The sequence below is a fragment of the Musa acuminata genome, chromosome BXJ1-4 (assembly GCF_036884655.1).
Source record: "Musa acuminata AAA Group cultivar baxijiao chromosome BXJ1-4, Cavendish_Baxijiao_AAA, whole genome shotgun sequence".
Taxonomy (NCBI): domain Eukaryota; kingdom Viridiplantae; phylum Streptophyta; class Magnoliopsida; order Zingiberales; family Musaceae; genus Musa; species Musa acuminata.
This window is the reverse complement of record NC_088330.1, coordinates 29,297,330-29,324,790: the sequence shown is the minus strand read 5'-3', so window position 1 is coordinate 29,324,790 and position 27,461 is coordinate 29,297,330. Positions and strand designations below refer to the sequence as shown.

At 34.2% G+C, this 27,461-nt stretch overlaps 2 protein-coding genes across 2 annotated transcripts; one reads left to right on the top strand and one right to left on the bottom strand.

Annotated features, from left to right (window-relative positions):
- The first annotated feature begins 1,284 nt into the window (after positions 1-1,284).
- Positions 1,285-15,267, top strand: LOC103982004 (urea-proton symporter DUR3). Its single transcript, XM_009398791.3, has 9 exons — positions 1,285-1,942; positions 4,762-4,869; positions 4,942-5,037; positions 5,130-5,212; positions 5,305-5,525; positions 8,462-8,724; positions 10,297-10,535; positions 13,486-14,135; positions 14,701-15,267. The coding sequence occupies exons 1-9, from the start codon at positions 1,772-1,774 to the stop codon at positions 14,964-14,966; spliced, it is 2,097 nt and encodes a 698-aa protein (XP_009397066.1). The 5' UTR covers positions 1,285-1,771; the 3' UTR covers positions 14,967-15,267.
- A 159-nt stretch (positions 15,268-15,426) lies between these two features.
- Positions 15,427-18,807, bottom strand: LOC135651865 (acyl-CoA-binding protein). The gene is made up of 4 exons (XM_065172409.1): positions 18,652-18,807; positions 17,962-18,079; positions 15,708-15,770; positions 15,427-15,629 (listed from the first exon to the last, which is right to left on the bottom strand). Exons 1-4 carry the CDS (start codon positions 18,661-18,663, stop codon positions 15,550-15,552), a joined length of 273 nt encoding a protein of 90 aa, XP_065028481.1. The 5' UTR covers positions 18,664-18,807; the 3' UTR covers positions 15,427-15,549.
- Positions 18,808-27,461: the final 8,654 nt, after the last annotated feature.

Here is a 27,461-nt window from a genome sequence, read left to right as displayed (position 1 = left end):
ATGCTTATTGATCGGTGGCCCTGTCGCATTCGGCATTACAGCGATGCTAATTAGAGGAGCAAAAGTGGAACCGACGACCGGTAACTCTCCCTTTCTACTCATCCTTGTCATCATTCTTCTGCTGGCAATCCGTGTCCTCGGTGCTCTATTCCCATCTCACGGTGCTCTTGTGAATTCAAGCAACCAAGTACGGCAGCTAAGATGAAGAGGGGGGTATGGACTGCCAACTCTAGTGCTCTTGCTGCAGCAGTGCAAGCGGAGATGGAGCTCTTTGTTTGAATGTTTGATTTATTTTTGTGTGAAACCAATTTACATAAGTAGGTAACTTTGAATTAACAGCTAATGTATAATAACTGTTTACTATTAAATAATAATAATAATAATAATAGTCGACAATCATAATTAAGAATTTGTGAGTTGTAGATAAAATTAATCTTTTTAAATAATAATAATAATAATAATAATAATAATAATAAGAATAGTCGACATAACGGTATCTCATATTTCTAGTCTATGGATAAGCCTTAGCCACAATGAAGGGATATATGATATCTTAAGGTTGCTTCTAAGATCCAAATCTTTCTTTGAAAGCTTTGTTGAAATAGACTACCCATTTCATCTTCCACAGCCAAATTGATCCTTGTCAAGTCTGCAAATTATCTGCTGATTCACCTCTGGATATTTTGTTCAATCCTTTTATGCTTCCATCCAGCCAAAAAAATCAGATCTCACTTTTCAACTCTCCCCTCCCTCCCTTCTTGGTATAAAGTTGTTCTCGTTGCTAATGACTATATAATCTCTCCCCAAATTCTGAGATAATGTTGGAGGACTCTATGGATAACAGCCAGATAAGGGTTAGCTTCATTCTGCAGGTGGATGGCTCATTTGTGTCATCTTCTTTTCCTGTAGGCTGTAGATTTCTTCTCAAAGCTGCGGATAGTGAGCGGCTGTAGCAAGGCATCAAAACCCTTCGATGGCAGAAACAATTGTCCTTCTGAAGAGACTTAAAAGCTGTCGAGTCTCTCCAACCACCTTGCATTGATAGCAACTCTGATTGCTTGGAGATAGTCAACAATAATGCTCTAGGAATTATTGTTTCTAGATATCTTTTTCTTTTTTGATTCACTACATGTTCTAGGAATTTACCATGTTCCTAGAGCAGATAATTTTGTAGGCCATGCCTTTGGCCAATTCTGCAAGATCGTAACTTTCCAGTTTTATGTTTTCTGGTGCTGATCTTCTTGCTGCTCAGTTACCTTTTGTTCCCAAAGTAATGGGTTCCGCAGCCAATCGAAAGAGAGAGAGAGAGAGACCGTATCTGTCCATATTCCCGAAAGTCCAAGCAAGCTTTGACTTCATTTCCTATTATCATCTCCACATATTAAGGTAATTTGTCTGTCTGGATCTCTGTCACGATTATACTGATAGCCGCTGGTATAATGAGAGAGAACATGAATTATGAGCGACTGGTGTTTGGCATTTAACCCCCCACAGATTCCAAAAGATGCAATCGTCCCTTTCTTTGTTTCCGAAACGAAGAAGACCATGGGATCATCTGACCTCACTTGGTAGAAGAAAAGCCACATCGACCATGACAGCTTGATACTTTAGAAAAGGGCTTAGACGACAGAACAACGGCTTCGCACAACTGTTGCTTCTCCTCCTATAAACTCTCGCGGCCTCTCTTCCTCAACATCCCACGCATGCTTCTTCCTTGTTAATTCCCAGCTTGCTTTAGAAGGGAAGGGAGGTTGCACAGGAGCGACCTCTCATGGCTTGCTCCCCTCTGGGGTTCGGCGAGAAGTACTACTCGCTGTCGAGCGACGGCCAGTGCGTGAGGCAGAGTAGCTTCTTCGGAGGCAAGCCAGTTCTCAATCAGGGCGTCGGCTACGGCGTCATCCTCGGTTTCGGGGCTTTCTTCGCCGTCTTCACTTCCTTGTTGGTACGCCTTTCTCTTCTTCTTCCCCCGTTGACAAAGAGGTGCGATAAGATAAGGTGTTAGTTTGAATGATTCCTACTTCGTGTGGTGTTTGTTTGTGCCTTAAGGTCCATGGAAGTGGGTCCAAATCGTTGATTTCGATGCAATTACTTGCTTTAGTTTTTCGCATTCTTCCATGAACAATAATTGAGTATAATGATTCCTACTTCGTGAGGTGCAATGCAGATTGTAGAAGCCATCGGTTTTGATCTGTGGTACAAATCCTCACTCGAATCTACTACCTTCAGTAGATCACACCATGCGAAATCTGCAGTAGGAAGAATATTCACCAAGACCCAAGTACTTCCTTCGCATTAGAAAACAGAGAATAGGATCTGTTTCAAATTGGCTATAGGATTTTTATACGTTCACTGCTCATCTCCATTTGATAGCTTCATTCAATCTCATCTCATCCCTTGACATCCAACTTGGAATCGCCAATTGGCGGCGCATCTGGCCACATCCATCCTGTACTCCATCGCCGGGAAGTAGGCGTCTGTCAGTGTCTCAAGCACCACATAAAAATGTGATGGGTCCTTTGATGATGGCATACTTGCTGAGACTTTTCTCATAGATTCCTTGTAGCTTGAATTCATGAATCAACAGTCCACCAGTGTTATAAACCTCTTAAAGTTGATGGCATGATGCACTCAAAAACTATCGCCTTGGATATTATTTTCAGATTCAGGAGTTAATTAAAACTGGAGAGTTTCATATAATATCCAGCAAAGGAGTGTGTGTGACACCTACCATGAATGAACACTTTTGTCTTCATGCATCATTAACACATTTTGTGCTGAATAGGGTGCCTGAAGAACTGCTAATCACTGAAACTTGCCCCTTTGGGAGCGTTGACTAAGAGCTTTAACAGTTTTCTTTTCGAGAGTTGACTTTGGACTTGATATTTGCGTCCAGTTTTGGTGATGTATCTTTCAAACTTGTCATTCAATTCTTAAATAGCTATGCTCTGAGATAGTGACTGACAGTAAGGTGTTGGGAGGAACGTTCACATCCTATCTTGGCCAACTTCTGAAGCCTTCAACTTATAATGTTTGCTTGGCTTTGTTTTGACTTTTGAGGGACAAATTAGAACAGTGCTCTCTATTGATGCAACCACCGAAGTGAAGTCTTAGGTGCCTTCCATATATATCACATCGTTGTATTAAGATTGATTTATATGTCATTGTGACATCCGTCAATCACTAATTACATCCAAAAGACTTGGGATGTAATTTTTGGGATGAAAAAGACCATTCATCTCAAAGTTAGTTGATATTTGGATGAATTCTTGGGATGTAATTTTTTTATTTTCTTGATTAGTTTCTGTATATTTTTCTTGGGATAAAAGTCATTCCAAAAAGAACAAATAAAAAATACTCTCACACTTTTATTTTAGATTGGCGCGATATGAATCGGTCAGAATAAACCGAATTACAATATTTTTGATAATATTATATTATTTTGATACTGAATAAAAAAATATCATTACTAAAGAATAAATATTAAAAATATAAACTAATTTATCATTAGGATTCTTAGAGCTAATGTTACAAGAATAAGAAGAAAATTCTAATAATTAGGATTTAATTTTTTTATAAATATCTTATTTATTTCTAGTTTTGATGAGAGAAAAGCAAGATATGAGTAATATTTTGATGCTCGATGGTGAGAGAAAATATATAATTTTTTTGGAGTATATATTAAGGGATATGCAAAAGAAAAAATTTATGTTTGAATAACTCAAGGGTTGATTCCACTGAAAGAAAATTTATGCTTGAATGAGGATAATTCAAGATCTTGTAGTTGATTTCATATAATGATGAATTTGATTTCATGAATGTAAGATAGGGATTTATCCAATCACATTAAATCTTATGTTAATTTTTTATTGCCATTATTTATTTATTGATCTCCGATGGATTTCTCTTTTAATTTTGGTTCCACTCTTCTCTCTTCCCAACATTACTTGCAAAATATGTAAAAACTTGAGATTTCTATGTTAATTATAGTATTTTTTTAGTATAATTATAGAATTATTATGTTCTTGCCCCATATACTAAAATATTATTAAGCCTATACCAAGGAGAACTAAATATATATTTTTTATTAGTTTAAGAACAAAGACATAAAAAAATGATTTGTGTGCTTTTGAATATGTTACAGTGTCTTTGGCATATTGATAAAAATAATATATGAATTATTATAATTGAACCAATTTGCTTTCTGAATCGGTTCATGTAATCGAACAATATAATGTAAAGGATGAGAGATGTCTACGTATTTTTGGAAAATAAAAAATGAGCATAGTCTAAATTAAGAGGTTTTTCCCAAGAATTAATAGTTGATTTTTTATTTTATTAAAAAAGAAAAAAAAACAAACAATAACATCAAAAAAGATAAATCATTATATATGAGTGATACAAAGTCTTAATCTTCTCCAAAATAACAGCACTCCTAGAACACTAGTATCCTACTTGCTTGTTTTAAGATGATCGATCTACTTACTATATGCTGATCATATGTGTTTCTCAGCAATTTGAATGAGGAGAGTTACGGGAGAGCTCCTTATCCTTGATCTGTGTATGATCGATCATAGGCAACGTCAAAAGCAAATTGATGCAACTCATGTTGCTTGGGTGGTCACGTTCCAACCCAACCTAAACTTTAGGTTGTTTTAGTAGATTTGATTTGAATGAGAATGCAAGCGTTGGATTTAGGGTTGTGTGCCAATAATAATTGCAATACCAACGATTGATGAAGGCATCTTATTGTTGTGTGTCAAGGTGTGGCTGGAGAAGCGGTATGTGGGATCCCGTCACACGTCCGAGTGGTTCAACACCGCCGGAAGGAATGTCAAGACCGGCCTCATCGCCAGCGTCATTGTGTCGCAGGTACTCCTAACTTACCGAGTTCAGTCCCCTTCTTTCTTCCTCCCCGTGCCTTACTGGAATTGAACATGGCAGTGGACATGGGCAGCGACCATCCTGCAGAGCTCCAACGTCGCCTGGGAGTACGGAGTCAGCGGCCCTTTCTGGTACGCCAGTGGTGCTACCATTCAGGTCAGTCATCTGCTCCCAAACCCCAGCCCTCACCAGGAGGGTCTCAGTGTTTCAGTGAAGATAAAAGGTTGCTCCTTTTTGTTCATGAATAGGTGCTCCTGTTTGGTGTCATGGCCATAGAGATCAAGAGAAAGGCACCCAGGGCTCACACCGTTTGCGAGATCGTCAGAGCACGGTACGCCGTAGAATCGACAGGGTTCTTTTGATTAGAATCTATTTTCTTGCGATTTTTTTTTCGATGCGCTATTTTGCGACATGTTGATGCAGATGGGGAACTGCTGCGCATGTTGTGTTTCTGGTATTTTGCTTCATGACGAACATAATTGTGACTGCGATGCTGCTGCTCGGCGGCTCCGCGGTTGTCAATGCACTCACTGGTGTGAATATCTACGCCGCGAGCTTTCTGATCCCTCTCGGTGTTATTGTCTACACGCTAGCTGGAGGGTTAAAGGCAACCTTCTTGGCCAGCTACATACACTCAGTCATAGGTATGCAATCTGAAGTTTCCTTCTTTTATGAATTGGAACAATAAGTAGATGAGAATGAGTTTGATACGGACTAACAAAAAATTTAATATACAGCCTTCCTTCTTTTGGATGAATATTAGCTCTGCGTTACTCTCTGGTTATTGTCATAAAAACTGTAGCATTGTCTTTTTGGTCGTGAATCTCTCCTGTAATCAAATGTTACAGAGGAAATAGAAGGTCTATGTTGCCATGACCCTTGTAAAACTTTCCTTTCAATGAGATACAGATATCTTCATTGACCAATTTATCTTTTTGCCAATAGGGAGATGGGTGAATCCAAAATGAACATGCAAAAGTAGAAGGCAAGGATTATGATTAGTTACGGCCTGAAATATAGTGACCGTGCCTTAATTTTTCTTTGAGGCCTGAAAGTATAGTTGATTGGGTTAAAAATGTTTGTTCACAGGGATATTAATGTTTTGGTCTGCAAAGGAACGACACAGGGCCCGAGAATCATTTTAAGATTCCTGGAGTTTCAGACTATTTATCTCCCACTTGGATTCAGGTTTGTTCTGACAATGTTTTGTGCTAGGATTTATGATATTATAAGGTAGTTCCAATCGAGGAATTTGAGGGGAAATTATTCAAGATTAATTGGACATGCCAAAATGAGAACCAAAAAGAACATACTCTATTCAGAATAGAATTGTCAGGATTTCCACAAACAGTATAGAATAATTCTTTAGAAGCAATCAAAAAGAAATGTGACCTTGAATTGCTAGTGACATCAGAAACTTTAATGTTGAAAAGGATCATGTAGCCGACCCCATGTAAGCTGTTACTTTGTTGTGCTTGGTTCATGTGCATAGAACTTAACCAAGAATGAAGTCGTTAGAGAGTAGGATATGTATGAACTAAGAGTATTAGTAGAAAAATCATTGTTAGTCAATGAGGAGAGCTTACCGGTCCACACAGCATATGGAACATAATGAGGAGCTGTAAGGGTATCTGCAAACTTATTTCTTTACTACCAAAACTTAATGACTAAAAAATTTAGACTATAATAAGCAGTGCCAAAGGAGGAAGGTACCGTAATATGTACTGAATTAGAAGAAGACAAAGTTTTTTGTATTCAAGTCTTCCAAGTCAAATTTAATTTTCAATCAGTTGCCTCAACTACTGAATTTTCACAGAATGAACACATTACATGAACTTGTCAAAGGTAATGTCCAAAAGGCATTTTGAAGTCAGGTTATCTTTAAGAGTACAATTATCAAGGATCACCAAAGGGTAAGAATAAGGGGCAAGATCACCATGGTATGAGATAGGAAGGAATAAATATCAGTAAATGTAAGATACTTCGAAGATAACAGTGGCTGAATAATGATATGGAGCCATCACCCTTCTTTGTCAACATGCATTTGAATTCAAAAACCAAGCCAACCTTGAGACCCGAGTAAGTAGATATAACTTAGGTTCTGATATTGAATTAATCTAAAATTAATAATTTAGTTTGGTGTATCACTTGGAAAGGAAAGGAAAGCAGAGGAGACAGCAGAAGATGGGGCTGGCACTGGTTTATGTCCTCCAGATAAGCTTTGTTCTAGTCCATAATCAGATTGGCCATATCTCCTTATGGACGCTCGCCGCCTGAACATCCATTTACCTTTTATTATATGTTTTATTTGTAGCAGTCTTTTAGTGTTGGGATTTCTTGTTTGATCCTTCTATCAGCAAATCAATGAAGTTCTTCCTTTGAAGAGCTAGGAGGCACTGTCATAAATAGACCCAAAAAAAGTCTACCATTGATAGATCCATCTTATATTACCAATTTTAAGTGTGTGTTTATTATTTCAATGTTTTATCTTCAATCTTGTTTAGTTTTCATAGTCTGAGACTCTGAATGCTGACAGATTAGAAAAGGATAAACAAGCAAAGAGGCATAGACCAGTATAAAAACTCATTCTTTTATCCATAAAATATTTACTTGATTTTCTTTATGCCATTGCACAGAGAATTGTATTTCAATATTTTTTTCTCAACTGTAGAATTAGTTCCCTAGAGATTTACACTATAACTTCTAGATTTTATTTTTTCTCATCATCTTTCTTAATGAAAAGCTTAAATTTAGTTTATGTTAGTTTTCATGATTGGTTCTGATTGTCATTTTATCTGTCAAATCATGTCACAGAGGAAGTGTACCTAGAAGTTGGAAGTTTCCTATGTATAATTTGCCAATGATTTGTAGGAATCAAATGGGAGTGTGGTTCCATGCACTAAATTAATATTAAATTGTCTTTCTCTTGATGATATCAAAGGTTGTGACCATGGCCGATTTGTGTCTGGATGCATTAAGTCAAGCATAGCCATATTATATCGTCAGGCCTAAGATTTGGTTGCACCCGTCTACATGAGATGGGTTCTGGATAGGTTTCTGTTCATGTTACTTTACAAATGTATGATCATCAAAAATGAGAAATTTGAACATTAAATATTAGTTCATGCCTATATAGGCCTTTAGGCTGTTTTTTCTCTTTGGCAAATCTAGTATCTGCCTAGCACAAAAGCAGTCCGATCTTATTGCTACCTGACTGACATGTTTATATTGCTTCTCATTTTTATTTTATTCTTCCACAAGCTGATGTGTCTGAGATAATTTGTTCCCTTGTTATTGCACACACACCATCTTGATTTTGTCTCATAACAAGTATGATACTAGGGATGCGCAAAATTTTTTCTGACCTTTTTATCAACTTTGCATCGACAATTATCACAAGTTGATCAGGATCCTATATTCCTAGTCTTGTGGTATATCTAAATTCCAAGAATCTGAAAGTGTTTCTGATTGAGAATATTTCTGATATTTTATTTCTCTTTCTGCAATCTTACGTATCTGAATTTGTGATGTTGCTATCTTATCTTGATTTCCCTAACTTTCAGCTTCCTGCTACATGCAGTGCACGTCGTCTTGGTCATATTTGTTTATTTGGTATATACAGCAAGTAGTCATCTCGGCAGCCCAAAAGTCGTATACAACCACCTTATGAAGGTTGCTAGCAAATCAAGAGTATGTGATTATCCAATTTCACATACAGGTCAATCTTGTGGACCTGTAAGTGGGAACTATAAAGGAACTTACTTAACCATGTTAAGCTCAGGTGGCCTTGTTTTTGGAATTATCAACATTGTTGGAAACTTTGGAACCGTTTTTGTAGACAATGTAAGTTCATTTTCTAACATGTTGTTTGTTTCTGTACACATTCATCATAACCTTCACTTTTGAGTTGCTTTCCTTTTATCAATGCCCTTTAGATCTTTGTTCTCATTCTTATTTAGACTATGTCAGTGCTTAGAACTTTTCTTTTAATCCTCATTCTATAAAAAGTAAAAGAATATTAAAAAACAAATGCTTGGATAGAGATGTAATATGGGCTAAGGCAAGCTGACAGACATGGATTGGGGTGGCATGACACTCCACTGACCAGGCCAAGAAACCAAATCTGGTCTAAATTTGGCATGCAGCCCAAGGCCATGTTGGACTACGTAAGGTGGACCCTTGTTTTTCTGAAAATTAAAATAGGTTAAAAAATTTACATAAAAATTCAAAAATATAAATAAAAACAAAAAATATTTATTATCTTTAATATTATGTCTTTATTCGACATCCATCTAATCTTTAAGATAGATGGATACTTCTAATGTATTTTCTCTCATTTTTCTACCATTTTTCATTAATGACTCTGCTTACACTAAAGGCTGCTTCTGAGTGTTTGAAGGGCTAAGAATACCATGAACCACGGTAAAATGAATATAAATGTGCGTTTGTGTCTTTTACCATGCTAAAATATCAAAATTTTCTACTTGTAAGGACTTCATACACTTCTAATATCACTTTCTAAATAAAATTTTAATTAATTATAATTGTTTATCATGTTTTTCCTTTTATCAATTAGATTCCAAATATTTCTTCTTCCCTTATACTAATACCATTAGTAGATGGAAGCAAAGAAATGCTAGAAACCATATAAAGATTCATGACCTATAGATTTCAAGCAAATAATTCAGGATCTACTGTTTTATTTCCTATATCAAAACCTTTTTATCATTAAACTGATATATTAAAATGTTTGGCACTTCTTGTTTCTATGTAGGATTTTAAAATGCAGGTAAAAGAATATAAAGGAGACTTCACTTGATAGAGTTATTTATATATATATATATATATATATATATATATATATAAAAGAGAAATATCGACTCAATTGTTTTCTCAAAATATTTGTCCATTGCATCAATTATCTTAGAAAACAATTAGAAATCTAATAAAGTTTTGACATACTGTCAATGAAGTGCAATCGTAAGTGACAAAAAATATAATGTCAAAACATAAAAATAAATTTAGCAATGGAAATATTAACAAAACAACATCCAATCACATCTATCAAGGGTTTTTTTGTACATAACCTACAAGAGATGCAGAAATCACATCTTCGTTATCTATGACATTTCCTAACATGTCATGACCAACTGGTTAATAAGATGTTACTGCACCTTTTCTGTTTATCACTATTAAACAGGTTGCTGGTGAAAAAATAGATATGACTGTCCTGTTGCTATCTGTGACAGTTCAATGGCTTCTTGTTATTATCTACTTTCCAATTTGGAAATTTTTTTCTATTTTTATTTGGTAGATTGTTTAGCTTGATTGACATCATTGACAATTTAGCTACTTGGTTTATTAGTCAAAATATGAAAGATATCTTGAAAGTCCTCATATTTTTCTGTGCTTCAGGGATATTGGATGAGTGCCATAGCTGCAAGACCATCATCTACCCACAAGGGATATTTGTTGGGTGGGCTTGTTTGGTTTGCTGTACCATTCTCTTTGGCAACATCATTGGGATTAGGTGCACTGGCTCTTGATCTTCCATTAACAGCAACTGAAGCTGCGAAAGGCCTTGTTCCTCCTGCTACAGCAACTGCCTTAATGGGAAAATCAGGATCAGTCCTCCTACTCACAATGCTCTTTATGTAAGTTCTAAGCTCCCTTTTAGTTTGATCTTCTACTTTCATAGGTTTGCAAGTGAATGCAGGCACTTAGTTCTCTAGTTCTTTCCTAATGGGCAACAGATATCTTGATTTTTGTGCAAGTCGGTGGCATGTCAACAAATTGCAGTTATATTGACAAATCTGTGTGGATGTTATAGCTTAATGTGTTATGCTTACATGAAAAATATCATCGCAGCCCAAAAAGCAGCGATAGACCAAGTTACTTGTTTAACTATTTTACTTATAATATTATATGGTTTATATTATTTCGTAGGAAAAAACCTTAAAGATAAAATTTGGTTAGCTTCTAAATTTTATTTAATCTAAAGAAATTTAATACATATAATTGAAAAAATTCACATATGTTAGCATAAATCAGATTAGTAGTTAAGACCAAGGATCGTTGTTTTGGGTGCCAAACCCGTTTTGGCAATCTGTCGAACTAGTACATTTTGGTTAGTACTAGTGTATCGACACATAGTACACTGCTATGTATTGGTGTTTTGGAGAGGAAGACAAATAAAGGAGAAGAGAAAGGGGTGATGGAGGAATAGAGGAGCAAGGAGGAGCAAGGACGAAGGAAAAAAGAAAAAGAGAAAGAGGAGAAGGAAGAAGAAGAAAGAAGAAGTGGAGGAGAAGAGGTAGGAGCATAACTGGGAAGAAGAAGGAACACGGGGCAACAATGTTGGTAGCGGCATCAACCAGTATGACCAAGGATTCGCGAAGCAGTAGCATCGAGAAGCGGTGGTGGCGGTACGGCATCGAGAAATGGTGGTGGTTGTAGCGGCGTCGGGAAGCAATGATGGTGGTAGCGACGACGTTGGGAAGCAGTGGCGGCGATAATGACATCACGAAACAGGTGTAGTGGCAGCAACGTGCAAGAAGAGGGCTCACGTTCGTGAGCTTTAATTTTTTTTTTCTTTTTTTAGTGCCGAGTTGGATGGACCCCATCGTTTTTTTTTATTTTGACCATGATGCTCGAAACAGGGATGGTCTGTGTACCAACCCACACCCAAACCAGTATGTACCTTAAACCACCCACCACCCCCCACCCCCACCCTGCACCCCCCACTGTTTCCCATTTTGGATAGTACAGTAGTCCTTGGTTAAGACATTAGAATTTTTCGGTGCACAAAAATCCGAGGCTTCACAATAATGCATTTTATTTATAGGTAAACTAAATTGAGAAAAGTTATGGAGGGTAAGGATTAATATCAAAAGAAGGATTTATGTTCAAAAAGCATACACAGTTCTTATGTGACATCGAGCACTAGAAAACAGATGAATGGTATACTTTGGTTGAAAATTCAAGTTACAGATTGCTGTACTTATGTCTGACATGTCTTACATAACATTTGAAACCTTCTATGAGAAAAAGTTGATCTAAAATGTATTTTCTTTGAATATTCAGCACCAAAGAACATCTAAGAACATAAGGTAATTGGGAGAATGAGAAAATGATGGATAATGTGTCTAGGATAAGGGTATCAGCTTCAGCAAAATAAGATCTAAAGGTGGATAATGAAGTGAGATGTTATGTTTATTGAATTTGACATTTCTGTTGGCATTAGGAGGGCTCAAAGTTCTAAGCCTTGTTTAGAAATATGGAATGCAACAGAGATTTTAGTTAATGAAACTATCAGGGACAAGTATTAATGTCGCAAGTACTCATTACAGATACTTCTGTTTATGTTCAACTCTAATCTTAGATCTACCAATCCGAATCAATCTGTACTTATAATTTTGAAACATCAACTTGATATTACATTGTGTTCAACAGAACTAGTAAGTAATTATGCATCTTATATCAAGGTGATAGTTGAGTTATTTTGAATCAGTTGTCAATACCTAATCAAATTTCAGGAGAAGTTGTTATTTGAAGTGATATAGGGCTGAGTAGGAACATCCCCTATTTGAGATGATCAAATTCCTATTTCTTTTGGTAGGAATAAAAAGGTGATATAAAAGTTATTGGATAAAAATGTCTGTACCGTGTCTTAGAGCCTCCTATTGACAAAAGTAAGTGAGCAAACTCACAGACTGACTGTTATGACAGAACTTCATTTTGGATCTGAGTGAGATAGATTGTGCAAACCCACAAACTCAGTGATTCTTTTAGAATCTTTTGCAATTTATTAACTGATCTGGATGTCCTTTGCAAATTGTAGTTAATTTGTATTGAATATCACTTGATTCAGACAGATTTTTTTAGAAAATTGGAGCATAATGTATTCTACATGGTAAATGATCTTATCCACTCTTATAAACCTCTAATTGTGTGGAATAATATGAATGGATCAGTTATAAGACCATGTACATAGTGTTAGTTTGTAATAAGTTTTATTTTTCAAATTATCCTCTATTCTTTATCAGTTTCACAGACATGATTGGTATTATCACTAACCGTAATGATCATACTCAAATTGTTACCCTATGTTTTTTTTTGGAAAAGAAAGAAAGCTAAATTGATTTAAGTATCAAGAACAACAAGGTGAGCTGGGCAGTCAGCCGCAGGATACAAGAAATGGGAACCTTGGGATCTCCTGAAGTTTGCCAAGGGATGTAGCAGAAATGGGAACTCCTGAATGGCTAACAAAATTACTAACAAAATGGGAACCTTGGGACCTCCTGAATGGCTAACAAAATTACTAGCCCTAGGGATGTAGCAGATGTCTACAACCTTGAGCTTGGCAAGAAGAGGAAAAATATCTTGAAATAGGTTCCGCAAATACCAGGGAATTGGTGAAATTGCCCTAACAATTGTTACCCTATGTGTTAAAGGTAATTAAAATTAACAAAAAATAGCTTTTAAGTGAGTGATTGACCTGACTTAGATATTTATGTCATAAGCAACCCTGAGTTTGCATTGTATAAGATATTACGAGCATATTGGAGTTTCTAATAAATGGACATTGCCAATTATTTGTTGCAGGGCTGTGACTTCTGCTGGCTCAGCGGAACTAGTGGCGGTTTCTTCTTTGTGCACATATGATATTTACCGGACATACATAAATCCTGATGCAACTGGGAAGCAGATACTCAAAGTCTCCAGAGGGGTTGTCCTTGGTTTTGGATGTTTCATGGGTGTTTTAGCTGTAATCTTGAACAAGGTTGGAGTTTCTCTTGGATGGATGTATCTTGCAATGGGAGTAATTATAGGCTCAGCAGTGATGCCTATAGCTTTGATGCTTCTATGGAGAAAGGCAAACGCACTTGGTGCTATTCTTGGAACAGTCATTGGTTGCATCCTAGGAATAATTACGTGGTTAGCAGTGACAAGCATAGAATATGGCCGTGTTAATCTTGAGACTACTGGTCGGAACGCTCCCATGCTCGCTGGCAACCTAGTAGCTATATTGACTGGAGGATTTATTCATGTTGTGTGTAGCATCTTGTGGCCCCAGAAATATGACTGGGGAACTACCAAAGAAATAACATTGGTTGAGCAGGTACAGAGTGATTTGCCAGATGAAGAGTTTAAGGAGGAAAAGCTTTTGAGAGCTAAGGGTTGGATTGTGAAGTGGGGCATAGTTTTCACAGCTATCATCGTGATCATTTGGCCGATGCTTTCACTTCCAGCAGGTAAGAATATCTGTATCTCCACCTTTACTTCTTGGTAAGCTAAAATTACAGAGAGTCGAGGATAATATTTTTTGACTTTGCTAAGTTGTAACTTCTAAGGTAAATTTTAGTTACCAGCATATTGATTCAGACCTATAGCAATACCTTTAAAAATTGAGACACTTCCTTTCCTTCAACATTGTATACAAGTTTAGAATAGACTCAACATTACTTTTAATCTGGTAGCACATGTTACAGAATTTTCTTTTTGGTTTCATCAACTCAAACTGGCATATGAAATTATGGGTCTGACTCGTCATGTTGGCCGAGTTCTGCGGTAGTACCTTATTAGCATTATACATGTACTTTTCTCACTGTCTAGTAATGCAAAATCAATTTCCGATCTCTCTTAGATTTCTTTCTTGCAAGCGCTGCAGTCCTTTGACAATCTTACCAAGTGACAGTGCCAATGACACAAAAAAGGCAGTCTATATCTAAAGACATCATGGTTGGAAAAAATTATCCTCAATGTTGAAGAACTTATATGATTCACTATATCTGTTAATTTCATTTTATTTTCATGCAGGAAAATTCAGTTTGGGCTACTTCACGTTTTGGGCAGTGGTTGCCATTGCATGGGGTACCATTGCCTCTGTAGTAATCATTATCTTACCTTTAACAGAAAGCTGGGGAACAATTGTACGTGTCTTGAATGGCATGTTAACCAATGACGCCATGATGCAGAAGGTAGACGAAATGAATTCCCGACTGCGCGCCATCATGGTGACGATGCCAGAAGCTGAGAGATACTACTTGCTGGAAAAAGAGAAGACCAAGAAACTTGACGGTTAGGAATCAGTTTGTGTGGTTCCGCTGCAGTAAAAGTTCACCAAACGATCCAACCTTTGTGGATCGTTTATGGTCGAATTAGTTGAAGCTCCGTGGCTGTGTGTTTGTTCCACCTGTCTTCGTGCTGTTTTAAGTGGTGTTGAAGATTTGGTATGTTCGCGTGCATGTCCCTAGTGGTGTTAAAGATTTGTGTTGATCCACAATGTTCTGACTAATAGAAATGAATATTTTCATGTAACAAACATTTTGGATACGTCTGACTCTTATAAATGCTGTGAATGATCAGTTGGAATCTTGGACTTCATAGGTCGAGTTAGAATTTGAGAATGACCAAGTCTTTTCTGCAGGTGTAGCCGAAGTTAATTGTGAGGATTCGTTGTGGTAAGCACTCTCGATTAAGTTCTTCTTTTGCAATTAACTTACTGAGCTATCATGCACAATTTTTGAACAGATACATCCACGATTAAAACATAACTTATTTGATAGATGAAGATGTGAATACACGGGGAAAGAAAGAAATACTGATGTAGTTCAGAAGATAATTGATCAATGCATCACTAGAAGATGGCACTCGGACAGGAGGAGTCTACGCAGCTGCAGCAGCCTCTTCCAGCAACTGCTTGACCTTAGTGATGTAGTCGCTCATGGCGTCCTCCTTTGATTTGCCTGCAAGTGATAAACCTAAGTAAGAAAGAAGCTAGGCATTTGAACAGGGAGTGAAAGATTCACAGTAGCTTCTGAAACCTTCAACAGCCTTCCAAGCGTCCCACTTTGCTCTGTCCCTCTGATTGAACACACCCGGGCGACCTGCAAAACATAGGGCTTAAGTATGGACCCATTTTTGAAACCAACGCGCACCTGGGTGAACTCTATCAAGTAAAAGAACATCGATTGGAACAAAAGGTTGTAGTAAGTCATGTATTGACAGCAAAAGTAAAAGCATTCCAAACTCAGATTGCATGCACTAATGAGGCTCAGTGCCCTGTATACCCACGAAACAAGATGTCTAAACTGCATAAATTTCATTAACCATTCATTATATGTCCTAATGAAGGGGAAAAACATAATTTTATTATGCAAGTCCTTTTCCTTTACATTGAGTAAAAGAGTGAAAATTTTTAACTTGAAAAAACACAGCCTAAAACAAAATGAAAATTTTTAACATGTAAAACAGTGAAACATGAAAATATTTGACTTGAAGAAAACACAGCCTAAAATAACAATTTCCAGATAGAGATCAAATCTGCATATTGATAGGATATTAGCCTCTCATCAAGGATCTTCTCTTCCAGGGAAGAAGAAATTCTCAAAGGGAGGAATAAATAGTGAAGGTATTTTCATATGGAGATGAAGTTTTTGTACATGACTTGATTGTGCTATACAAGGATAGCATGTCAGATCAAATATTTTTTCAGACATGATGAGAAAAAAAATGAGACAGTCAAGAAGAGAATGACACAAATACAAAGAAATCAGGAAGTTGGTATTCATAGGATTGCACAGCATCACTTGATACCTACAAAACTACAGTTGAAAATATTACAAACACAAATTATAATGGTAGATTTATCTTTAACAATGAGAAGATTGGACAATTTGTCAGGTGGCCTGGTTTATAAGATTTGTCGCTTCAGAAAAATCACTTAATGCCTAGCAACACTAAAATAGCAAAATGTAGGAAGGTAAACATAAAGTAACAAGTATGTGGAAGAGTTATCTTATGTAATAGTTCAAAACTGACAAGTAAATTTTTTAACAATTTTAGCTTCACTCATGGTACTAATAAGGAGGCCTACAAGCACAGACATGTTATGGACATGTGCACAGATAGGAGACGATGGTCAGAAGGGGTGAAAGAATTCCTGTTAGTAATATATACTCAAAAGAGCTACATCAGATAGTGCAATAATCACTCATACTAATAAGGAGATCGACAAATTGTACGAGCATGTGGTTGATCCCAAATAAATTCTATTAGAAGAGGTCACTAATCGTGGTAGTCAAAAAAGGTAAAATAAATAATGTTAATGATATATACTCAGATATAAAACCTAGATGCGGTAGTTAGAAGAGGTGAGAAATAAATTCCTGGTAGATGAGAAGTAGAAGAAGACCTTAAAAAACTCTTTAACAGAAACCATAAAAAAATTCAAATACTTTTAACTTGACTAAATATATGGCTCTTTACGGATCTCAATGGCAACAAAAGATTTATGTAGCCAATCTCAAATAATTGAGACTCCATTGCTAAATCTATATATGACCGAGCAGCCTGTTTAATTGACAGATAGGATCTTTGATAAAAAAATTATATTAGAAAAGATAAAGCACAAGAAAACTGCAAAAGTGGCAATGAATATAGGCAAAATGCTGTTCAGCATTGTCTCCTTGAGGTTAAACAGTGGGTAATACCATGCAAGTATTTGGAGTGTCTTGGGTCACCAGGACTTAGGCAGGTTCAGGCCCAAATATAGGTATCATAGGGATCGGATAATTTCGATGCATGTTATACCCAAGAGATTGAAGAAAAAAAAGCATCATGCAATTTCATATTTTGCCACTGCCAAGCATGACCAGGTAAACACAGTTCAGAGGATTTGAAACATATCCCAAAGCAGGAAATGGTAAAGGAAGCAGCTTGATGGGATAAATGTAAAGTATGACATGAAAACATGAACAAACATAAAGGATGCCGTCTCAATGTTTAGTCTATGTCATCCATTTTGGTTTAGGATAAAGGTATGCCTTATGAATGATTATAGCAATCCTGCACCGGTGCCTAATTTTGGGAATAACAGAAGAGAATTTTTCTCAAATAATGATATTGCAATCAACACTGACGTGGTATGGCCGCTATATTTTCTAGGGTTAAGAGCAGATGAAAGGTTGCACCTGCAATATCTGTCAGAATTCAGATCATCATCTACCAACTTCATATTTGACATTGCAAACACATAAAGCTGATGCTAAAATAACATAGAAGGAAATCTGTACATACTAGTATTAACTGGTCCAACAGTTGCTTGCTTGTAGAGACCGTAGAGAATCAGCTTATTCTCATTGGTCGTATTTTCAGGCAAGGTCTTTGCTTTCTCGGCATATTCTTCAAACTCCTCCTGCAACATGATGATAATTGCAGAAAGTGTTCATTATTACTATGACCACTTAAACATTAATGATAATAATTGAATGTTTATTCGATACACGCAAACATATTGAGAACCAAAAAATGAGAAAACAGAAAAACACAAATAATATTTTCAGAGGAAGCATATGCCAAGAAATCAATAGGTAGTAGTGACATGACAACCGTGCAAAGAGATCAGAAACAAACAACATTGTTAAGACCGATTTCTTGCCCCATCCGAGAAGGATAAAAAAAATAACATATCTTCCATCCAACACAATCCCTACTCCCACACACACACACAGCAATTTATTGAACAGATCGTGGGAGGATAGAATCAGAAGATCTACTAAAGAATCAGCAGAAAATAGACCCACCAAATATTCAAGCGACCCAAAAACCAAATCTGATCTACGCCAGCAACAAAATTCCGATCAGAACATACACTACCACCATAGCTGAAAGCAGACTGATCTCAACAAGATGCGAACTATCAAAGCAGATTGGGTAGGAATCTACACATGGATCCGAAAAAACAAAACGCTAGGATATTTCCCGCACCTTCAAACCCATCGATCGGCCGCGCCACTTCCTCTTCTCTGCTTAGGCTTCAGTCGTTTTACGTTCGTTTGGGGGCGAGTCCGCACATTTTATAGTCGCACAAAACAGCCGTGCTTTGGTTTCTCCGAAGCTGTGAGCTTTGATGCACGCAACAGCATCTATAATCAGAGGGAGTTGGGGCGGCTGGTTGTTAAAGTCAGTGATGGGCGCGTCAAGTCACCGTCCTAATCTGCCAATTAGCCTGGCGGTTGGAGTGTGTACATTTAAGTTGCATGATGGAGATAACATGACATGGATCAACGCAATCTCATGCGTTCGATCTTTATCATGTGGTTATGAGTTGTTCTTGAGCCTCGTGACAGACACATCAAAGGACACGCCAACGCATATGCCCGTACAATGACATTTACGAGGAGTTATGGAATGAGTTGGGATTTCACAGCAACGCCCGTACCAACGTGACAGACACAAATGACCGACATCTTGTTCTCTTTCCTGAATGAGCGACATAAGTTATATTGAGTCGACTTTGACATCATACCTAAATATTAAGTAGATTTTGATTGGCTTATAATTTTATTTGATTTAATTATTAATCAAAATATTTAAGTTAAAATTATCATAATATACTTATCGTATCCTTATAAATTAATCTTAATTTTTATCTATTTTCGATGTGAGATTAATTATGAGTGTTACAATCCTAAGTAGTGAAACTGGATGTTATAACCATAATCTTGAATATAATGATTCGATAATTGTCAAAAGTTCAAGGCTAATCGTGCCTAATAGTTTGACTGTGATATTAGAAAAAATCTCACTGTTATCTTCCATAATTCATGGTCATTTAAGTAATACCAATAATAATAATATTATTATTATATTATTCAAACATAAATAAAGATTTGATCTAGTTATTATGTGTTTATCATAAATTATTTATACTATTATAGTTCAATATATGACCACTTATTCATATTAATCTTTTACTTTTTCTTTTATGTCACAGATCATATAATAAGTTTCTCTTTTCCTTTGCAATACTTATATTATCAAGAAAATAAAATATTATTAAATATTAAAATTGACTGTTGTTTCCTATTATGTAAAAAATGTTACTTTTAAAAATTATATTATTCGGTATAAAAAATTTCATTTTATTAAAACCTTAATGGAATATAATCCTATTGAAAGAAAAACTATAGTCACTCGGATTAGCATTTGAAAGTTAGATTATGAATTACTCTCAAATTATATATCTCACACTTTGTCTATCAAGAAACCAAATAAAAACTATAAAGAGGATGCCAGTGATATTTAAATCATGAAAAAAAATTTATATTCCTAACATATAAGTTTGAGTATATATTATGTTCGATCAAGGTGTCTAAAAATCTTAAGGAGATGGACATCAATGAATATGTATAATCTGAGCAACTATTATAAATACAAAATTAAATAATGGCTACGATATAAAGCTGATCAAAATAAAAAGGATGATCAAAATCGTTATACCAACAAAGGCCGTAGTTGAAGCTAATGCTAGTTTAAAGAATGTGATGTGGAAGATGACTATATGGTCATCGTCATGCTATTAAATCGTATTATAATTACAATGCTTATGGTCATTCTCCTATCCAAGAACATATAAATTATATTGACTAAAACGAAAATATTCCATGGGCTTACGACACAATAAATTTTGTTTTTTGATAGTACATAGCACTTCAATATTGAATCATTTATTATAAAAATAAAATTTGGAGATGATTTTATAATTAATATTCAAGACAAGGTTAAAATACCTAGTTTTACATATATATCGTTAATGTTATTTTATATGTCTAAATTTAAAAGTAATATATTGAGCATGGAACAGTCGGTGAAAAAATATTATGAAATTAATCTGGGAAATAATCTTTGTAAAATTAAGGAGGATAAAAATCAAGTCATTGCTACTATTGAGATGATATAAACTAGAACGTTTCCTTTGTATATTTGTAGTGATAATTATTCTTGTTTTAGTTTAATTATTAATATTAATATTATTAATATTAAATAAGTACAGATAAAAAACATTTTAATCTAGAAGAAAAAAAATGGTAGTAAAAGTAAAATTAAATTAAAATCCTTGATAAAATTAAACATTCAAGCCAAGATGCAACCAAAATTATAGGAATAGATGGGTAGTAAGCAGCATTGCTATGTAACATAGAAAATAGGGGAAAAATCAATAGACATAGTAGTGTAAAATATAATACTAAAATATTAGCATAAATAGATGCTAAAATCGAAGCCATAAGAAAAGCAATAAATATATTTAGCATAAATAAATACTTTTTTATCTATGCATATTTTAAAAATTTTAAATTATTTCAAATAGATATTAAAAATATTTTTCTTAATAATTTTATTTTCAAAAAGGTTTATGTTGAGCAACCATTTGGATTTGAAAATGATCTTTTCTCAAACTATGTTTATAAATTATCTAGTACTCTCTATGGGTTGAATTAAGCCCCTTGAGCTTGGTATGAAAGACTTAGCTCATTTTTTTTTAAATAATTTAAAAAAATAAAATCGACATCATATTAATTATTAAATATTTTAATAATAATTTTTTATTAATTTAAATTTATATTAATAATAATATTTTTTAGTTTTACTAATGAATCTTGAATCATTTACTAAGAGTATGAGCCAAGAATTTGAAATGAGTTTAATGGGTGAACTGATATTTTTCTAGGATTATAAATTAAATAATTAATTGATGATATTTTCATTAGTCAAACCAAATATGCCTATTAATATATTAAAATAATAAACATCTCTACTAAATTAGACTTGAATAATAAAAGAGAATTCTTTGATAAAAAATATATAGAGGCATGATAGGTATTTTACTATACTTGTCACTATAAATAGCTTACTACAATTAGACCTGATATAATATTTAGTAGTGGACTTTGTAATAAATTTTAGTCTAATCATAAATAATCTCACTATAAAGTAGTAAAAGAAATTTTTAGATACTTAAAAGGAATACCTGATTTAGAATTATGGTATCCTAAATCCAAAAATTTTAATTTGATTGTTGATGCTAACTTTTTATAATATAAAATAGATAGAAAAACTATCTCTAAAATGTATTAGTTCCTAGGTCATCCAAGAAGCAAAACTCTATCGTACTATCTACCGTTCAAGCTGAATATGTTGTAGTAGATGTATGTTATATGCAAATAATTTGTACGAAGAACACTTTAGAAGATTATGAACTCTGCCTAAAAAATATTCTTATAAAATATGATAATATTAGTGTAATTTATTTGACAAATAATTCTATTCAACACTCTAAGATTAAGCATATTGATATTATATATTATTTTGTTAGGGATTATATTAGCAATCATTATATATTCTTTTAATTTTATTGATATAAAATATCAATTAGTAGATATTTTTGCTAAACCATTGAGTGAAGAATAATTTGATTTTTTTAGAAGTGAATTAGGTATGTTGAATTTTTCAAATGCATGATTAAAATCCTTTGCTATTTGTTTTCGATTCTTTCTTTTTATTAATAACTAAATGAGAGATTTATCCAAATGAATTATGATCATTCACTTGACTTCTCAGTCTCCATAACTTGAGATATTTTGTGACTAGTTTATATTTATGACTTATATAATCTATTCTTTTTGTTGATGACAAAGGATAGCAGAATTAACTCATATTTTTAATAACCAAAGAGAAGAAGTAACTTTTTTTTTTTCTTTAGTTTAATGGCCAAAGGGGAGTAGTAATGATTCATGCCTAGACTATATATGGAACAATGAAACCAGGAGACTTATGATACTTTTATAACTTTTTGTTAGTAATAAATCATGTCAAACTTTTGTTAAATATTCTTTGAAATTCGAAACTAGTGTAATTATTTGGGCTTGCAATGATAATATTAATAAGATTGAATTTGATTTAACCTGAATTCAAGACTATTATTGAAAGTGTATTATTTTGAATTCAAGTTTATCATATTTTTAAAATGATATATAGATAGAAGGAGTCTTGTTAAGACCCATCATCAATTGGCCTCTTGCTATCCATAGCTTTAACTTATCCTTGATGACATAATATTGAGATTTTTTATGTTCCATGATATCAAAGTAATCTTTATTTTTATTCAGTGAATAATATAAACGGGGAGAAGTAATATCATAATATCACTCTCTTCTTTTTGCTGATGACAAAGGAGGAGAAACAGTAACTCATATTTTTTTTTTATGTTAAAGAAAAAAATAGTGACTCATGCATAAATAGGAAGAATCATAATGTCTTATATTTTTTTTATTATTATATAACTAACAAAAAGTTAACTTATAGTTATACTTCGAATGACATTATACATTGAAATTTGAAACTTAAAATAATTATGATTATAACTTGAAATTTAAAACTTGATTTAACGTTGAGTTTTGGGTTTGAATGATTGAATCATAATATCGACAAGATCAATTTTATTTTAACTTGAATTCAATATAAGTATTTAAAATGATATATGATCATTTGAGTTCAAATTTATATAATATTTTAAAATGATATATAGATATAGGAGTATTGTTAAAACATCATCATCAATTGGTTGTCCTTATCAAAAAGAGGAGGATTGTTGAATCCTAAATTTTGATAATGAAATCAATTGATGAGTTTATTAGACTAATTTATTTTTGAAATAAGTGACGTATGAAATATTTCGATTATAGACTTGGATCATGGAAAGGCCAACTATCGAGTAAGAGAATCAAATGTTGCACCAATAGATCATTATGTCAAAATTAGACATCGAGCCAAAAGATTGGTTAATATATTAGAGATTTAACTTTATGCTATAGGTTTAGGCATTATGTTGGAAGGATTAGATATTATGCCGAAAAATTAGATGTCATGGAAAAATCAACATACTAATTCAATAGACGTGATGCCAAGAGAAAGGGTGGTGTGCTAAAGGTTTAGATAAAGTACTGAAAGATCGAACAACTTATTTGAAGAGCGCACAACATACTGAAAGCTTCGTATGTCAGATATATGGTTGATTTGTTAAAGTCTTGATCGAGATTATTTTGGATCAATTTGAGTTGGCATTGGGCCGAAATAATGTCAATTTATCAAGAAAATTATTAGGCTTGAAGATAGGCCGAATTAGATATATTAGAAGGTTAAACTTGTAGTCAAAAGAAGGCCTAGGTGGTGGTACCACTAGGCCTAAGCGGTAGTACCACTTGAGTCAACCGACAAGTACTATTTTTGTATGTCAAGCTTTCCGATGATGGTACCGCCCATGGTAATAAAAGTACCACCTAGGGTGATAATAGTATCATCAAAGTTTTAAATTTTATGGTGGTAGTACCGTAGAGTTTAAAATTACGATATCAAAAGTTACGATGGTAGTACTGCCCATATCCTAAAATTTTCAAAGAGTTAAATTTTTTAGCTCCATTCTTAAAATATTTTAGGGCCTATAAATGTCCTACTTAGGCTTGGTTGATGGAACATTGAATTTGTAAAATATTATAGCTCTCAGTACTATTTGAGTCTCTTCCTTCCTCTTAAGTTTAGTTATGATATTAAATTATAGGATGTGAGAGATTTCTTATAAAAGTGCAAGTATAGAGGTTTTCTCCTAGGCTTATAAAGAGGAGAAAAGTTGTACCATGAGTAGTTGATCTTTGCCTGTTAGAAAGAAGATCGATAGTAAAATTTGATGACTTTGAGAAAAGAGGATCTGTGAGTGGACGTAAGTCGAAAAGACCAAACCATTATAAATTGATTTATATTCCTTTTATTACTAGTGACTTTTATTTGTGATTGCTTATTTATTATTTTTCACTTTACTCACAACCCTTACTTGCACTTAATATTTGGTTAATCATATTTCTGATATAGATTTTTTGATCAAATTTTAAAGTCAGTTAAAATTTGCTATAGTATTAAGTCAAAATCCCCTACCCCTCTCCCCTCTTAGTGTCATTAATATCCTAACATAATTTGGTTTGATAAAGATAATATTTTTAGTCTAAACTTATCTTTCAATCTCACTTACATATTTTAATAGTTTTAGTATAACACTTCTCTCTTGATTTATATTTTATTTAATTTTTTATTACTCTATCCATGCCTAAGTGACTTAATGACCATATCTTTTTCGCTAAAATGAACATTGACTCTTGTACATGCTCAACTAATATTTCATAAAATATTGAGAATAATATTTTTGAAAAGTATGTACTTTAATTTTAAAAGCCAAAAATATAAGTTTATCATTTATCATATTTATGAAGAATATACATCACAAATCATATCACTAAGGATAGTATATTCATATTATTGATACTTCTATTGATATGTTAGTTGTAATCTACCAATTGTGGTCACTTTCTTTCTCACTACTGGAGCCTCATCTTGAGGTTTGGATAGCAAGTAGCAAGCTATAGGGGCTTCTTGTAATAGTTGGATGAAATTTGATATAAAGCTTCAACTATTGAAACTCGAGGAAGAAGGCTATGGTTAGAAGGATTGGATACACTTCATATAATTCCTATTTTCTCTATTTTCCTCTATTCTATTCTCTCTTCTAAGGTTGGAATAACAAGGGTCAGTGAGACTCTTGTTGGTTACTTCTTTGATTTCCTTTAGATAGGGGTACACCCCCTTGTTTTATAGGGTGAGGAGTGCTCAAAGTCCTTAGGGTTTAAGGACTTTATAGTTAGTACTTTCTTTATAGTGCCGTTACAAACCTCTTGCTTGGTGGTTGCCTCTATTTGAGTGAGAGTTATCATAGTCTAAATTTATTAAGACTTGGATTGAGGCAAGTGGACTACTATGATATGAGCTTTGCGTATCCAAATAATACTTTAAAACTTCAAGAGGTCATTCAATAGAAGTTAGCCAATTTTGCTATGTGCTATTAAGATCATCCTTGATGAACAACTTAGATTGCTTTGGGGATGCTTTAGATGAGTCTCTCCTCCCTATTTTACAGTTGAGGTATGGGTGGAGTCCTAGCTAGGTTAGGGCTTAAAGAGTCCTAATGCATTTATAACTTGAAGACTCCTAATACCTTTTAAGGCTTGGGGTTGACTTGAATATGGTCTTTGAGTATAAGATTTTAGCTTGATCTTAATTTGGTTTGATTATAATTGAATTGGAGTCTAACTTGAACTCTAATTAGGTTGAATTGGAGTTTGGCTCAAAGGATGGCTTAGCATATATCAAGTGGAACCACCTTACTTATCACATCATCAATGAATTCCCTTATGATGGCAAATTGTACCTTGCATTGCTAGTCGATTTTTATCTCCACATCATTATGAAGCTATCCAAGAGGATATGGTTAAAAATGCAGTATTGTCTTTAGGCTAAGCTCTTGACCAAGCTCACCGAGATGCAATTTTTTTTAGCACTTGGTGTCAAAGATCATGCCAACAAATTTTTGCTTCACGTAGATCTTATAATGAAAAGCTCTTCTTGAACTTTTGAACTAGGAGTTAGATTTAGGTCTATAGCCTTTGATCTAACCATTAGCAATAGACTTTGATCTAAATATAATACTAATGAAAGTTTGATGGAGTCATCACCCATAGTTCTGATCGTGATTCGCTGACTTTCTTCAACCAATTTGGGAAGAGTTCTAAATGAACCTTCCAACATTTTTCTCGAAAGTGGCTTATAATTTTATAATTTTCACATAATAGATTACTTCGTTTGATAATGAAAAAGTTTTACTATTCCTAAAATTCTTCTAAGCCTTCAAGTGACTTCCTTTGGCTTTTTCTATAGATTTTTTGTTGTGAGTGTGATTCTTTCTATAGATGATCACTATGTTGCTAACAATCGAGATATTATATATTCTAAAAAGGCCCAACTTTGTATAAATATGTTCATATAGGCCAATAATATATTTCATTACTGTCGAGTGATCATTTAGAGAGGTTCTAAGTCTAATAACTAAGCGTTGATCAAGCCATCATAGGAGGGTATATTGATGTAAATCTCAACTTGCAATGGTAAAGTTTATGTTACGATATTCTGGTTGGCAATATCGTCTTCGCGATTGGTTGTCTTGAATAGAGATGACTCTCTCTTCTTTGCTATACATTCTTCAATTGATCATCTTTTACTGTAGGGTTGGTTTGGGCTTGTATCTAGCCCATCATAATCTTCGTCTACTAAGCTAATACTATCATTTGGGCAATAAGGTCTACCAAGGCTATTAAAGTGTTGGCTATGTTCCTTTTGATGGTTCTTCCTTTAGGTGAGTGCGACTTAGTCTCCAACTCATGCAACTCTTTCTTAGAGGCTTTATATTCTTGTCTAGTGGCAACCATCCATAGGTGAGAGATCACTATTGTGATACCACTTGATTTGTATGAGGTTTAGGTTCGATAAATCGTTGACTTAACACTACCTTCTGAATAGAAGTTTTGATAGAGGATTTACACTTTTACTATAATAAACATAATTTAGAAAAAATTAATCTACTCTTATTGTAAATTTAAAGTGGCTAAAATAGAAATTAAAGTAAAGAGTTCTTGAGCAATGATCACTCAAAAGTTCTCCTGTGACAAGTATGGATGGATAGATCGTGATAGAATACTTACTATTAGTTCCCTCTTTATTTTCTCATTTTACCAATTCGACAACACCTTTGATATGGTTGTGGAAGAGCTATTATTTGTTGAGATTATTGTCATGTCTTTGGATGTGAGGACAAAGATGAAGCCACTGTTTGATGTTGGTTCTCTTTTGAAGAATTCTAT

Bases quoted from the DNA above. Each gene is read 5' to 3' on its own strand.
- LOC103982004 (XM_009398791.3), top strand. From the start codon at position 1,772: ATGGCTTGCTCCCCTCTGGGGTTCGGCGAGAAGTACTACTCGCTGTCG. The intron at 5,526-8,461 runs GTATGCAATCTG...TGCTACATGCAG, and splicing joins CTACATACACTCAGTCATAG to TGCACGTCGTCTTGGTCATA. The intron at 8,725-10,296 runs GTAAGTTCATTT...TCTGTGCTTCAG, and splicing joins GAACCGTTTTTGTAGACAAT to GGATATTGGATGAGTGCCAT.
- LOC135651865 (XM_065172409.1), bottom strand. The intron at 15,771-17,961 runs GTATGTACAGAT...TATGTTTTGCAG, and splicing joins TGTTGGACCAGTTAATACTA to GTCGCCCGGGTGTGTTCAAT. The intron at 15,630-15,707 runs GTTTCAGAAGCT...TATCACTTGCAG, and splicing joins CGCTTGGAAGGCTGTTGAAG to GCAAATCAAAGGAGGACGCC.